This window comes from Dipodomys spectabilis, unplaced genomic scaffold (assembly GCF_019054845.1).
Source record: "Dipodomys spectabilis isolate Male_0828 unplaced genomic scaffold, ASM1905484v1 ptg000147l, whole genome shotgun sequence".
Lineage (NCBI taxonomy): Eukaryota > Metazoa > Chordata > Mammalia > Rodentia > Heteromyidae > Dipodomys > Dipodomys spectabilis.
The window spans coordinates 15,310,381-15,325,819 of record NW_024870824.1 but is presented as its reverse complement, the minus strand read 5'-3'; the positions used below and the strand labels follow the sequence as shown (position 1 = coordinate 15,325,819).

The window sequence follows — 15,439 nt, the reverse complement described above, 5'->3', positions numbered from 1 at the left end:
ATGCTGTATGAGCCTTTGGATAGAATCACCAGTCTTCTGTGCATCATCGTGCATCCAGGATAGTGTAAGGGGCAGGTTATGCAAAGATCAGCCCAAGAATTACCTTTTATAATTATAGTGGGTGTAAATGCCACCTATTTGCATTGTGCTGTCCGGTGTAATAGGTCCCTGTTGGACCCTCACCATTGCCCTGAGGGCCATATTAATAGTTATAAATTTACAGATGAGGACACAGAGCTTCCAGGCTGGGGCTGTGAAGGTTTCTTGGTCAGGCCATAGTTAAGGAAATCAGAATCTCAACCCAGGTCTAATGACTCTGTAAGTGAAGTCATCCCAAGAATGGTGGTGCCGGTTATTTGGATTCGCATGTCTAGCAGCATGAGGTACCAGGTTCTGACACGGACATGAACTTAGTCATCTATCACCTATGAAATACCTAAATCTCGTTTAAAACAGGCCAGACACTCCCACAAGCTCAGTTGATGAAGAAGACAACTAGAGAAACAGTTCTGTAGAGCAGGTGTGGGAGGGGATCCCTCTAGAGGAGGGGATGCATACCTGGTCTGTAAGACTTCAGTATGGTTTTTACTTTTTCTTTAACTGCCTGGGTAAAAAAAAAAATTCGAGTAGTATTTTGTGCTGTGAAATTATGTGGAATTCAAATTTCTGTCCATAATAAAGTTATACTGTAACAGAACTGTCTGCTCATCTCTATTGCTGAAGGCTTTTAAAATGTAAGGAGTTATGGCCCAGGTAATTGTGGCTTATTGAACCTAGAACATTTACTACCTATATAGTTAACTATAGTTTGCTGCCCTCTGCTGCTGGGCAGTCACTATCCAGTCATTCCTAGATAGTTATCAAATGCCTTCACTAGTGGACACCTTCTGAGCTGTTTTTCAGTTGCCCAATCTTGACATCTTTACAACGATTTTTAGCTCACACTGTCATATTTTTTAGGGTTTGGCTTAGTTTGGTTTAGAGGGTACACCAAAAAGAATAGGGGCCTCTTGTGGCTCATCTGAGTATTATTTAGATGACTTCATTGTTACAGTTACAGTGAAGCAAGGTACAAATGGGTCTTTACTGAGGGCTGGGGATTTGTTTGGAAACAGACTAAGTAATTCTGTAATTTCAATACAAGGGAGAAATAACACTAATTTTAATACAAATAGAGGAATATTCTCCTCACTAAAAGAAAGGTTAGTTGGGTAATGACAATACAATAAATAGATGAAAAGAATTATTTTAAAGCCTTGAGAAGCCTTTGCAGATACTGAATCGTGTACAATTGTTACATGTTAGAAAACCTTGCTGGCATCCTCATTAATGAGAAAAATTTCAGTAACCACAGAGGAAGTGCAATGGAATTAGATACCTGCATTCTTGTCCTATCCAGAATATACTAGGTTCTAAGGGAGGTGAGTAGTATTTCTTGGAACATCAATGAATCCCCAGAAACTGAAGAGGTTCGGCAAATTGTGGAGGCCCTTTATACCCTACACATACCATAATTCCTTCTGTCTTTATGTTAACAAGTTTCACAAAGACCTCCAGCTTATAAGATTTGCTAAGGTCATGTAGCTAGACATTCAGTGGCGATCCTGAGAATGCTGGAGTTGCTCTAAAGTGTTTCACATTGACCCAACATTGGACTATGAGTTCCATCATTTCAGGACATGGCAGCTTCTCCTGAGAAAGAACAACAGCCACCTCCTGATGGCCAGATAGTCTGGTAAATTCCACCTATTCTAATGTTCTGCTACATAGAGTTCTATTAAATATCTAGCCCCTAGAGAATTTTTAGAGATTTGAAATAACAGAATTTGTTTAGACAAATGCATTGCATTCTGTGCAGTACTTTCTTTAAAACAAAGGATTCAAGTCCAAGGCAAGAGAAGTTTTTAATAAACTTTTATTTTTATATTTAAGATAAAGCATATACACAATTGAATATGGAAATAAATAACTAGAAATGCTTTGGAAACTCTTCCATTTCCCCTTCAGTTTTTTAAGGTCATGAATCCTTTTATTTAAAATATGGCCACTATAACACTAAGAAAACAAAGGAACCACATCTTTGTACAGAAACATATAGCCTTCTCTGACTATGGAATTTAGTTGATATTTTAGTAACAAAAAAGCACTCGAGACACAAATACTCTTCAACGGATTTACTCAAACAGCATTGCTCGAGAAGAAAAAGGCACAGATTGAAGGGGAGGGTGGTGATTATTAAGAATAGAGGAAACGGCTCAGTCAAAACTGACACTGAACTAAGTCGTGAAAGATAAACAAAATGAACTCTTTCAAATATTTGCCTTCATTAAAAGGAAATTTTAAATTAAATTGTATAAACATATGATATAAAGTTGGTACTTTGGAAAGTGTGTTTGTATATTTCCTGTAGGTACAAATCTTTGAATAGAATTTCAATGTTTCTCATACAAATCCTACATAATATACCAAACTGAGCCAGGGCCTCCCTTACCAACTCCAAGCCCCAAGTCCGGGTGAAGCATTCTCCAACTGGATGGCTCCAGTTGCTTCCTGATGGAATTGCTAGGAAGGAGGAATCAAATGTAGTCATCTTCAACTGGCTCTCCATTGACATCACAATAGTGGATAAATATTGCCACCACACGCTGAAATACGCCCTTCTTCATCTGACGCATCTCTGAGATCTCCTCTCCTATTGTTTCCATACAAATGTCTGCAGATAGCTGTCCTTTCCTTCTAGGAGCATAGATAGTACCTTGGGAAGAGAAAGAAAATGAGAAAGAGATGCATATGGTAGTCAGAATCACTCAGCAAGTAAATCTATTAAGATAGTCCATGAATATTCTAACATCTATAGCTGATATATGAATACCTGTAGCATACGTCCCTAATTGGTTTTATGAGAAGTCTAATGACTAAGACAGCAGACATGATTAGAGAACCACTAAAAAAAAAAAGAAAAAAAACTGTATTAAAAGCTATCTCTGGAATCCATGGAACATTCCTCAATATAACAAAGGAGGAGGCAACAATGCTTGATAAGGAATGTACTTATGGGGCTGGGAAGGTGGCTCAATGGTAGAGCGCTTGCCTTGCATGCGTGAGGCCCTGGGTTCAATTCCTCAGCACCACAAAAGAAAAAAGAAAAAAGTCAGAAGTGGCGCTGTGGCTCAGGTGGTAGAGCGCTAACCTTGAGCGAAGAGCTGAGGGACAGTGCCCAGGCCCAGAGTTCAGGCCCCACAACCGGACCTCCCCCCCCAAAAAAAGGAAAAAAAATGTACTTATTACCTTGCTCATGTAATTGTAACCCCTCTGTACAGTATTTTCACAATAAAAAAAAACAAAAATAAATAAATAAGGGCTGTGTATGACAAACCTAAAGCTAGCATTATACTTAATTGTGAAAAGCTAAAGCCATTTCCTCTGAACTCAAGAATGAGACAAAGATGTCCACCCTCTCCACTTCTATTCAATTTAGTATTAGAATGCCTAGCTATAGCAATAAGACAAGATGAAAACATAAAGGGAATACAAATAGGGAAAGATGAACTCTCCTTCGCTGCAGATGACATGATCTTGTATTTAAAGAATCCTATGGACTACCACTCCCAAATTACTTTGGCTGATTCAAAACTTCGGCAAAGTAGCAGGGTATAAAATTAACCCTCAAAAAATCAATGGCTTTTCTGTATGTCAACAATGAGAAGAGCCTGGCTAAAAACAGGAAAGCAACTCCTTCTGTAATAGCCCCACAAAAAATAAAATACCTAGGAATTAACTTAAGAAGTGAAGGACCTCTATGATGAAAACTCCAAAAACCTGAAAAAGGAAATTAAGGCAGAATTTAGGAAGTGGAAAACCTCATATGATCCTGGATCGGGAGGATTAACATTGTGAAAATGGCAATACTTTCAAAGATTATCTACAAATTCAATGCAATACCTATCAATATTACAACCTCATTCTTCAAGGAAATAGAAGAAGCAACCCCAAAACTCATATGGAACAAGAAAAGACTCTGAATAGCAAAAACGATCCTTAACAGAAAGAATAGTGCTGGAGGAATATCAATACCAAATTTCAAACTCTACTACAAAGCCATAGTAATCTAAACATCTTGGTACTGGCACAAGAACAGACCTGAGGACCAATGGAATAGAACTGAAGACCCAGAAATGAACCCAGACCGATAGCCACCTAATCTTTGATAAGGGAGCTAAAAAAAATAGAATGGAAGAAAGACAGCCTCTTCAGTAAATGGTGCTGGCAAAACTGGTTAATCACCTGTAGGAAACTAAAGCTAGATCCTTATATATCACCCTGCACCAGAATCAACTCTAAATGGATCAAAGACCTCGAAGTAAAAGCAGACACCCTGAAAACATTACAGGGAATAGGAGAAACTCCAGGGCTCCTTGGCACGGCTGAAAGTTTCTGAATAAAGGAGCAGAAACACAACAAATCCAAGAAAGGTTGGACAAATGGGATTGCATGAAACTGCAGAGCTTCTGGATAGCAAAGGACATAGCCAGCAAGATCAACAGAAAGCCCACAGACTGGGAGAAGATCTTCACTAGCCATACAATGGACATATCTAAAACATACTTAGAACTCAAAAATTAAATCCCCCAACAATAAATCCTCAAAGAAATAACTGTCTGATAAATAAGTGGGCTAAAGACTTAAGTGCTCAACTTCTCTAGCCATACAAGACATGCAAATCAAAACAACATTGAGATTCCACCTCACCCCAGTTAGAATGGCTGTAATCAAGAAATCTAATAACAACAGATGCTGGTGGGGATGTGGCCCAAAGGGAATCCTACTGTGTTGTTGGTGGGATTATAAAGTTGCTCTCCCACTCTGGAAAGCAGTACTACACATAGAGACTCGACATAGAGCTCACCTATGAACCAGAAATCCCACTTTTGGGCATTTACCCAAACGACCACAAACAAGGCCATACTAAAGCTACCAGCACAAGTGTGTTTGTTGCAGCATTACTTAGCATAGATATGGAACCAACCCAGATGTCCTTCAGTAGATGAATGGATCAAGAAAATGTGATATAGACACACACACACAGACACACACAGACACACACAGACACAGACACACACAGACATACAGACACACACACACACACACACACACACACACACACACACACTGGAATTCTATGCCTCCATCAAAAAGAATGACCCCGACCCATTTGTTAGGAAATGGAAAGACTTGGAAAAAATTACCATAAGTGAAGTAAGCCAGGCCCATGGTTTCCCTTATTTGCAATAACTAGTATATGTCTAGGAGAAGCAGGAGAGGTCAAAAGCTATGTACATATGACCAGATAAGATGATGTTAAGTGAAAGGAACCCCAAGATAGGGACACAGTGGTTTTATCTTTCTTCCTATTGTTTTTAGCATATTTATAATGTACTATGTAATTTTTTTTAATTGTAAAGATACTGTACCGAGGGGTATGTTAAATTTTTTGTTTCTTTGGTATGTTCTTCCCTCACAGTATAACCCCTGTTTTCACTGTATTTGATTCTGGTGCCCTGCATCTTATATATACATTTTCCTAATTTGGGGAGAGGAAGGGAAATAACAAAATGGTGAAATAAGGATACAGGTTGACCCATTGTAACAATGAGATATACAAGACCTATGTTGAAAATGAACTTTACAACTTCAGTGGGGGTGGAAATGAGGGTGAGGGATGAGGGTGTGGAAGTGGGGGGAAATGGGGGAGTGGGGAGGGAAGGATGTCAGGGGAAAAACAAAGGTGGAGGTAACAATGCTCGGTAGGAAATGTACTCATTACCTTATTCATGTAACTGCAACCCCTCTGTACAGTATTTTTATAATAAAAACCATATTAACATATTTTTTTTAAAGCTTCCTCCAACTAGGTATGGTAGTACATGACTGTAATCCCAGTTATAAGGGAGACAGGGACATTATGGTCTGAGACTACACTGGGAAAAAAAGGCATGAGACCCTGTCTGAGAACAAAGAAAAAAATGACATGGAGGCATGGCATAAGTGGTAAAGTGTAACCGCCTTACAAGTACAAGGCCCACAAAAAGCTTCCCCCAAATTCCTGTACCTATACCATGACAAGCTCCCTCATGCTACAGAAGTGGTTCATAAGTAGCAGAAATGCATCAATTCTGAAATATTATTTTTGGTCAATTTTTCAATGAAGTAACAAGGTTAAAATAAGTAGACAGCTGGGAGTGTAGTTCCCTAAGGCCCTGGGTTCAATGTCCAGCACTAAAAAATAAATGAATTACTTTACTACAGAAAATCTGATAGAAAATCTGTTTGAAGGAATTCTCCTCATTGTGTATCTCCAGTTAAGTTCACTGAGACTCTACTGTACAAGTTCATAGCTGCTTTTCTCAGGGTAGTGTATGTGTATGTGTAAGATATTTACATGAAAAATCATTTCAAAGCTGTAGTGCTCTCACACAGAATGTTACTAATGAAGTAGGATATACTCAAATTAGAGAATACAAGTCAAGTCAGGTCAGAATTACTTTCTTCATCATCTTCAAAATCGTATCGGGCAAAACTATTGGGCTCTGCTGCTCGAAGTGACCTCAGCCAAGGGAAGTCAGAAATCATGGAATACGGAGCTCCATCCACAACACCTACAATAAGAAGACAAATGTAAAAGTGCTGCCGTGTGGGAGTGCTAAATCCACCAAATTAGAGTATATTCTTAGTGGAATGTAAAATGCAAAACAGATTGAGCCAGGTTCCAATCCATTTACTCTTAGTACTCACTTAGGTAAACAATACTTATCTGGTCCATGCTTCTTAAAGGAATTCAAATCATTCATTGTAAAACCACCATTCTATCTTCCCTAAGACATGTTCCTACATCAGTTCTCATCAATGGCAAATACTTACCCTCTAATGTATAGATTTCTCTTCCCCAGGGGTATTTCGGGTACTTTTTTAAGTCTTCTTCAGTTCGAGTGGCTTCAGGGAAGAACTCATACTTAATAAGTTCTCTGGAAGCAATGAGAAAAATTAAATAAGAATTATAAAGCTGAAAATGTTAGGGCATAAAGTAGAATGCAACTGTAACACAAGTACTTAAGGCCACGATTCTACCAAGCATCTTGGACAAAACACTGACTCACTAATACCTCTCATTTTCTTAAAGTAGAGACTATAGGTCTAGCCAAGTTCAAGATGACATTCTTGAATTTCTCCAACATCACAACAGGGGAAGAAAGCAAGCCACCCGAGGCAAATTTCATAAACAGAGAGTACTTAATACAGCATTTATCTAACAAATATATTTAAAAAGGCCCAACTTTGGGACAATGTAAAATATTCTAGTTTTAAGATCTTCAATTTGACCTATTTTCCATATCTTACAACTAAGGACACAGTCAAATCTGCATGTAACTGGTTCTTGTAGCTTTTCTAAGCTTGGAAATAAAAAGCCACATATATTAACGCATAATCATATATACATGACACATTAGCCTGAAAAACTCAGAATTATTTCAAATAATTCACATCTCTACTAGGAGGCATGCCTGAAGAAGCCTTTCAGGGCCATGGAATTACTTACTGATTGATGTTTGCTATGGTGTCCATCCAGCTGCGAATGCGCACCTTGTTCCGCACATTGGGAGGATTACTGAATTCATGGATGATACAGATGTGATAGGGGTAGGGACCACTAAACAGCTTCTGTTCTAATGTTAATGTGTCCACCTGCAGAAGTAGTAATACTAGTAGTTGTAGTAATATTTGGACAGAGAAACAGTTTTGAAAATGAAGCTTACAGTGCTGAGATTAAGACTTAGCAAATTCTCTGGCCAGCTGACACAGTGATTTATTTCTGGTATTTAAATACTCCATTAAGCCAGAAAATCCTGAGTCAGGTAATGGATCTCCGGGAACTCAAAATGCACTTCTGACGATATTCTTTACTGTTTTCACTACTGACTGTATAACCTAACTGAATGCGAAGAACCCTATTCTAATAGACCATTCACTATGCCTAAGGTCAGTTCCTTGTAGCCTGTGTCCATAATGCTCTCTTCTCTTGGAATGTCTTCTTTCTTTCCAGCTATAAAACTCCACCTTTCCATCCCAGAGTAATGTAAGTGTAACTCTGCTAACTGCTTTATAGGAAGGTAAAATTCTTGAGGGAAGCATTATTCAGCTTGAAATAATATATATATGTATATAATATAGATATATTATACTATATATTTTTATTTTTATTATTTTTTTTTTTTTTGCTAGTCCTGGGGCTTAAACTCTGGGCCTGGGTACTGTCCCTGTGTGCTTTTTGCTCAAGGCTAGCACTCTACCAACCACTTGAGAACCAGCACCACTTCTGGCTTTTGGTGGCTAGTTGGAGATAAGAGTGAGTCTCACGGGGACTTTCCTGCCCAGGCTGGCTTTGAACCATTATCCTCAGGTGTCAGCCTCCTGAATAGCTAGGGTGACAGGTATGAGCACTGGCACTTGGCAACATGCAGCAAATTTTAAATATGAAAACACTCAAGAGTTTATTGAACTGACTCTTGGTGCTTGGCCCAGAGGTTAACACCAAGGGTTGTTTAGTATTTCATTTAAACTCATATCACACACAAGGTTATTCTTAGGAATAACTGCAGTTATCCTATTATGTCGCAGAAGGTGATCTGGCATATCACAGGTACTAGCTGAAATATCACAATTACCCTGAGTATATTCTTTTATTTTAGTTCTGTGCACAAAAAAATGTGAGGAATATGCTATATCAGAAAGAAAACTACAATCAGTTTGAAACCTGAGATAGAGATATTAGCCATAGGCAACTTTTAATAAGAAAAAAAAAACTTGCCAAATAAAACTCACTGAATATAACTTACTAAAAACTTACAACCGTCTAGTAGAGAAGAATTAATAATAGTAAGCATGTCACCTGCTGCATTGGGCGTAGGTATATGATACGGTTCCTTTCAGGAGGCATTCTTAGTATCTGGTCTAGAACCTGATCCATATTTAGTTTCTTGCACTGGGCATAATCAAATCGGTTTACAATTGGTGCATTTTCCACCTTTAAATGTTTCAGTACCCTGCACCTGGTAGCTGCAAAATAAGAACAATAACAAACTATACAATTTATACAAGTAAGAGAGCAACTCATAACCCATTTGGAAGCATTGCTGGAGGCCAAACATTTACTAACACAAGACATGGCAGTGGAAAACATCTCCAACAAAGGTCAAGTACTAGCACAGAGGATTTGAAGATGTGATTCTCTTAATTTCAAAATAATCTGGTAATCCTATGCTTGAGGGGTTATTGGTCTTCTTTTTCTATAACTTTACTGTCAATGAAACCAAGTTTCAGAAAAATAACCTGCTCAAATGGTAACTGTTTAGGAATCATTTATTGAATAGAGTAATTATAAAATATTAAATACCACAATGGTTAATAGTTAAAAACCTGATATATTTTCAGGTATGTAGTATATGTGAATTATTTTATAATACACATGAATTATACTATCAGAGTTGATTTTAATCTCTATCATAGATATAAAAACAGAATCCTGAAAAGAAAGAAGTAGAAATACTTCAATCTGAAGCTCTATAGTACAATATGGTAGCCATTAGCCATCTGAAGCTATTTAAACTTAAACAAACTAACATACAGTAAAATCACTAATCTAACTCCAGAGGCACTAGTCTTAGTTTGAGTATTCAGACGTCAAACATGGCTACTGATTACTGTAAGGTCCGCTCCTGGATGGCTAGCAGACTCCACCCTCCTCGCAGCAAAGTCTCCACCCAGTACCTGCGTTACCTAGGCAACTGAGACACCTGGAAGAGGTCACATCTGAATTTGATGTGGCCACACCTTTCCCCGCCCATACCCTACATAAGGCCTAGCCCAGGCCCAGACTCTCTCTTTCTCTCTCTGTTCGTTTCTAACTCTCTATCCCTCTTGCTGTTCTTTTCTAGCTCTCTCTCTCTCTCTCTCTTGCTCTTCTTTTCTAGCTCTCTCTCTGCTCTAGCTCTTTCCTCTCTCTTTCCCAGCCACGTGGAGTGCCAACCTTGCCTGGTCCCATCAGGTCTACTGAATAAACCTACCCCTTACCTGAATACCACGTGCATGCAGGTGCAGTTTTTACTCGGCTACCTCTTTTTAAAAACCTAACAATTACCATACTGAATAGCCTAGAAGCAGAACATTTCCATCACTGCAGAGAGTTCTACTAAAAAAATTGGCCTGAATTATCACGAAGTAGTGCCCTTGCTTAACATATCAAATAGGAGGTCATGGAAACAAGCAACCGTGTCTTTGTGCCTAATTATGTACAATTAAAATTAATGCATCTTAATACATTACTTGCGATTAAGAAGTTGTGCATCTTAGTGTATTACTATGCCAATTTAAGAAAATTTTAATCTTTTAATTTTGAGTGCGTGCGTGCGTGCGTGCGTGCGTGCGTGTGTGTGTGTGTGTGTGTGTGTGTGTGTGTGTGTGTGTGTGAGAGAGAGAGAGAGATGGCTGGGCTTGAATCCAAAACCATATGCATGGTAGGAAGTAGTCTACTACTGAATAGATCCAGTGCTCCTTCCTTTTTCATATCACAACTTTCAACCTGCTCCAACTCAAGAAGCAAGGACTAAAGAAAAGCAATAATAGAGCCATAAAGCTGATTTGCTTCATTTTTTAAAAACATTTTTATGGCATCTTGTTAAGATGCTTGATAGAAATCTCATCATGTTCCAAAGCATTCTACCTTGTTTAAACACTGAACCAGTGTCCTCCATTTGATGTTTATTTTCTGCTATGTAGCATGGATGAGGAATCAGAAGCAGGAAGGTTAAGAATTAGGGAAAGGAGGGTGAGTGGGGAGGCTGGGAAGGGATGTGAAGGGTAAACAAAGAGGAGGCTGCAATGCTTGATAAGAAATGTACGCATTATCCTGCCCATGTAACTGTAACCCCTCTGTACAGTATGTTCACACAAAAAAAAAAAGAATGAAAAAAAAAAAGAATTAGGGAAAGGACTAGATGGTAATAGGACAGAATCATTCTCTACTGTAAACCTAATCTGTTTTAAGTTAGCTCTAATCTCATTTAGTAATTTCATCTGCCACTAATTTAGTTAGCTGGTGTCTAGACACTAAGCTATTTATCTAAGATCCTCTGTCTCATGAGAAGCTGAACTGAACAATATGGTTTAAAGGGCAGAAGGCTGAACCTGAGGTCATGTGATCCTTCACTGTTGGAACAGATAAGGGGACATCAAAGGTAAAACTCAATGAGGTTCATCAAGAGAAACTTTTTCCTTCCCTTCAAAGAAAAAGGAAAGAGATGCCAAGGAACAATGTCTGAGGTTCTTTTAGATGCTCAAGAGCTTCAACTTGGGGTGTTAAGAAACTACCTACAAAGAGCAACTTTGCTCTAAGATCTCTGAGATTTTGGAAAACCCAAATTTTCTTTTCTAGGAAGAAACTGCTATAGGAGACAGTGACTTACCAGATATTTTAAGAACAAAGACCTAAGTGGTTGGAATGGAGAAAAGTATTAACTCTAAAATGAACAGAGCTTCCAGAGTTTTAGAATTCAGGGAAGATGTATTAACCTGTTTCTAGTTTGACTGAAGTGTTTAGTTAAGTGTCTTTTAATGGGGTTTGTTTGGTTTACTATTAGAATCACAGGAGCCATAAAATGAAACAAAGCTCCTTAATAAGTTTTGATAGACTGACAGGATACAAGTGAGTATCAGGCCCTTACTAAAGGTCAAATCCTGTACTTTGTGTATGTGTGTATGTATACACACAAAGACAGGGCTGTCAATCAGTACATTCAACTTTCACAAATGCTTTATAGATTAAGCAAAATTCTGCATATTTTACAAAGCAAAGCAAAAATTAAATGTAGAATATATAACTTGCCCAAGTAAAAAGAATGAACCTAATCTTGATAATTTTACAAAAAGCTCACACAAAACAGCATGCTCTATTTGAGAGAGACATATACATGTTAGGGCATGAAAATTATCGTAGAAAGACATACATTAAATGCATGACTATACATGGTGGGAATGGAAGGCAAGAAGACAGAAGTGGAACCGAAAAGTAGGCTTAGACTAATTATAATGCGTTATAATGACTGATTACCTCAATGAAATATACGCTCACTCCAAAACATTAATGTATAAAACATGTTCAAATCATACAGTGCAAATGGCTGAACCAGAAGCAGAGGAGAGAAGTATCTGGTTGTAGATAAACCTCATGCTGTTAAGTTACTACTCTACCAGATCAGGGAGCAATTAACTTTTGGAGAAGAGGCTCTTTACAAAATAACCAAATTTTAGCTCATGGGCCCCCGCCGTTATTATTTGAGAACTATGGAACAAAGACAAAACTAAAAAAAATGTTCCAAATGATAAAGAACAAAGGTAGGGGTCACACTGACCAAGAGGCATTTATACTCATAACCTGACTTATGGAACTATAACCCTTTGTAAACTACTTAATAACAACAATTAATTTAAAAAATGTTCTGTAGTGTTGAGTGTGTGTAGGTTGGGTGTGCATATATGCACATGTATATGTATATACAGGCGTATATACATACACACATATAAATACACAGGTCATGGTGTAGTATTTGAGAGGTCTTACAACTCATTCATTATACTCTTGTACAACACAGACTCAAATATGTACCATGGATGAACATCATCTTGGGACAGTCTTTCAACACGAGATCTGTGATTCCACAATTGGTCATAGTAACTCCAACAAGATTTTTTGATTTTAATACAAGAACCTACAAAGAGAAAAATTTAGAAGTTAACCATGAGTATATTTTTTGGTTCTTTATGCAGCTTAATTGCTTTCACTGAAAAGCAACTTCCCAACTTTTCCTTTAGGATGAAGAAACTATACAAATATAAACACATGCTGGGTGCCAGTGGCTCATGTCTATAATCCTAGCTACTCAGGAGGCTGAGATCTGAGGATCTCGGTTCAAAGTCAGCCCGGGCAGGAAAGTACATAAGGCTCTTATCTCCCATAAACCACTAGAAAACCAGAAGTGGCGCTGTGGTTCAAGCAGTGGAGCTCTGGCCTTGAGCTGAAGAGTGCAGGGACAGCACCCAGGCCCAGAGTTCAAGCCCCACGAGTGACAAAAAAGTAAATAAATAAATAAATAAACACCTCAGTTTCTTTGCAAGGCTCAAGAACTGGACAAGATAAAAAAAAACAAGGGTTTTTCTTTACCTGAACATGGTCATCTTCAATCACAGGATCACTGGTACTGGTGGACTTATCAGCTGTCCGCTTCCGTTTCATGGCATGACGTGGTTTTGTTTTGGCAACTTCTAGGGAAGGCAAAAATAATTTCAAAGTTTAGTTTTGAATTTTTTCTTTCAGTAGAGTATATTCAATCACATACTCAAACTTTATCAAGGCAATTCCCAATCTTAACTTGTAACTCTTTTCTGTTGGGAAGCATCAGTACTTCAAACAGCTGCATCAAACCTCAGGGCTCATACTCATACTTGAGTATTTCCAACAAACTAATCAATCAGTATTCTCTCTGACTTACCCTATCCTAAATACACTGATGAGTTAAACTTATGACCTGCCTGCTAAAAATTATTAAATGATTGTTGCCTCATAAATGTTTCAGTGCCTGGCATTATTTGGGATATGTTTTTGCTCTACCAGTTCTCAATTTTACTCCACACAAACCCTAGTCTTTACTATTGTTAATACACCAATAATCAGCCCAGTAACTTTTGCCAAGATCTCTTTCCTTACTTCACCTTTTGAAATATGAACCATCCCTACAGGGTCCAGTTCATCTGCCATGTGATTCTAAAAACTCATCCTGGACCTCCAAACTTTATATATCATTCTGCAGTTTCCTGCATACTTTTTTTTGTCTATACATTTAAACTAAGAGTTCTTTGAAAGCAACAACAGCCTTATTCTATTTTTGTTTCAATGTCAACTAATAGCAATGAGCTAAAAGATATTTACTGAATGATTTGACATTCAACACTTGCAAAATGAATGAATGCATCACAGGTACATAAGCAGAATAAAAAAAAATTCACTGAGCGCTTACTGTGTGTCAGGCACTGTTCTAAGGGCTTTTACTCATTCATTTAATCCTCTTAACAGCTCTCTCAGACAGATTTATTATTCTCTTCTTTTAGTATGTTAGAAAATAGGGAAAAAGGAGAAGATGGCGACGGGGCAGTAGGGAAACGCCACAGCTCTCTCCAACCAAAAAGAGAGTTCGAGTTCCAACCTTTAATCTCCCCAAGAGACCGACAACAACAAAAAGACGAACACTCAGAGAAAAACCAGAGGTGGAAAATAACAAAAAAAGAAAGAGAGGAAAAGAAGAATTTCAGAACAGAGAAGAGCGAAGACCCCTCCCCCAACCTTTACTGGCCGCGCGGCAGTGCGCCAAGCCGCCGGCCAGCCGGCCCAGCCCGGCGGGGGCTGCCGGAGCCACAGAGACACAGGGGGCTGCTTGCAGATCACCAGGTACCGGATTGCAGAACAGCGGATCGCCAGGAACAGAGAAACCTACCAGCCGGGAGTCTCCAGGAGGATCCCACCCCACCCATCACTCTCCACCGGAGCGGAGAGGCTCCATCCCGCCAAAGCCGCCCGGCACCAGCAGCGCCACAAAGGGACCTGTCCGATCGCGATCGCAACGACCCGGCGGGGGGCCGCCCAACCCAGCCCGCAACCACCCCAACTGAACTCGGACTGCAACAACAACTGACGGACTGCAACAACAACTGACGACCTACAGGGTGAGTACCCATCAGGGGACAGGGAATCCATCAAGGGAGACCAGAGCTGGAGGGAATCCCCAGACCCTGACCTAGACTCCCTACCCCAACACCCGGACCACAGGACCCACTAAAACTGGGAACTGTTCGAGAGCCCCACCAGCCGGTGGAGCACACTCTGCTGGCCAGGCCAGAGCAAGAGCGCCCCGGGAAGGGAGCTTAAATGCTCAAGCCAGGAACAGTGCCCCTGGGTCAAGACTACCAACAGTAGAAGAAATTTGAACTGTGTCCTCCAGGCTGCATAACCAAGGTGGTATACACATTAGCACAGGCCTAACGAGCGCGCTCCAGGCTGGGGCCGGAACCAGGCCAGGGGACCGGCGCCTGAACAAAGCAAAAAGGGTCAGAAGTGGGGCTGTGGCTCAAATGGTAGGGTGCCAGCCCTGAGCTGAAGAGCTGAGGGACAGCACCCAAACCTAGAGTTCAAGCCCACAACCAGCCCAAAACAAACAAACAAAAACACATCAGGAGCCCATAGCAGACTCCAGTATTTGGGAGAGTGCATCCAGAGCATCTGATCTTCCCAAGAGCACCCGCAGGAGCAAACACAAGCAGTCTAGGCTGCTCAACCCTT

The 15,439-nt window shown here is 39.5% G+C and overlaps 1 protein-coding gene across 5 annotated transcripts in view; it reads right to left on the bottom strand.

Moving 5' to 3' along the window:
* Positions 1 to 1,898: 1,898 nt before the first annotated feature.
* Fbxo38 (F-box protein 38) overlaps positions 1,899 to 15,439 on the bottom strand; it is a 57,837-nt gene continuing 44,296 nt past the window's right edge. For all 5 annotated transcript variants that reach the window (XM_042691993.1, XM_042691996.1, XM_042691995.1 and 2 more), the window contains 7 exons: positions 13,271 to 13,371; positions 12,716 to 12,818; positions 8,945 to 9,111; positions 7,595 to 7,740; positions 6,919 to 7,022; positions 6,543 to 6,656; positions 1,899 to 2,755 (listed from right to left, as the gene is read on the bottom strand). In XM_042691993.1, coding sequence (XP_042547927.1) covers positions 2,577 to 2,755; positions 6,543 to 6,656; positions 6,919 to 7,022; positions 7,595 to 7,740; positions 8,945 to 9,111; positions 12,716 to 12,818; positions 13,271 to 13,371 — 914 coding nt within the window. In that variant the 3' untranslated portion in view covers positions 1,899 to 2,576. The remainder of the gene's footprint in view (positions 2,756 to 6,542; positions 6,657 to 6,918; positions 7,023 to 7,594; positions 7,741 to 8,944; positions 9,112 to 12,715; positions 12,819 to 13,270; positions 13,372 to 15,439) is intronic.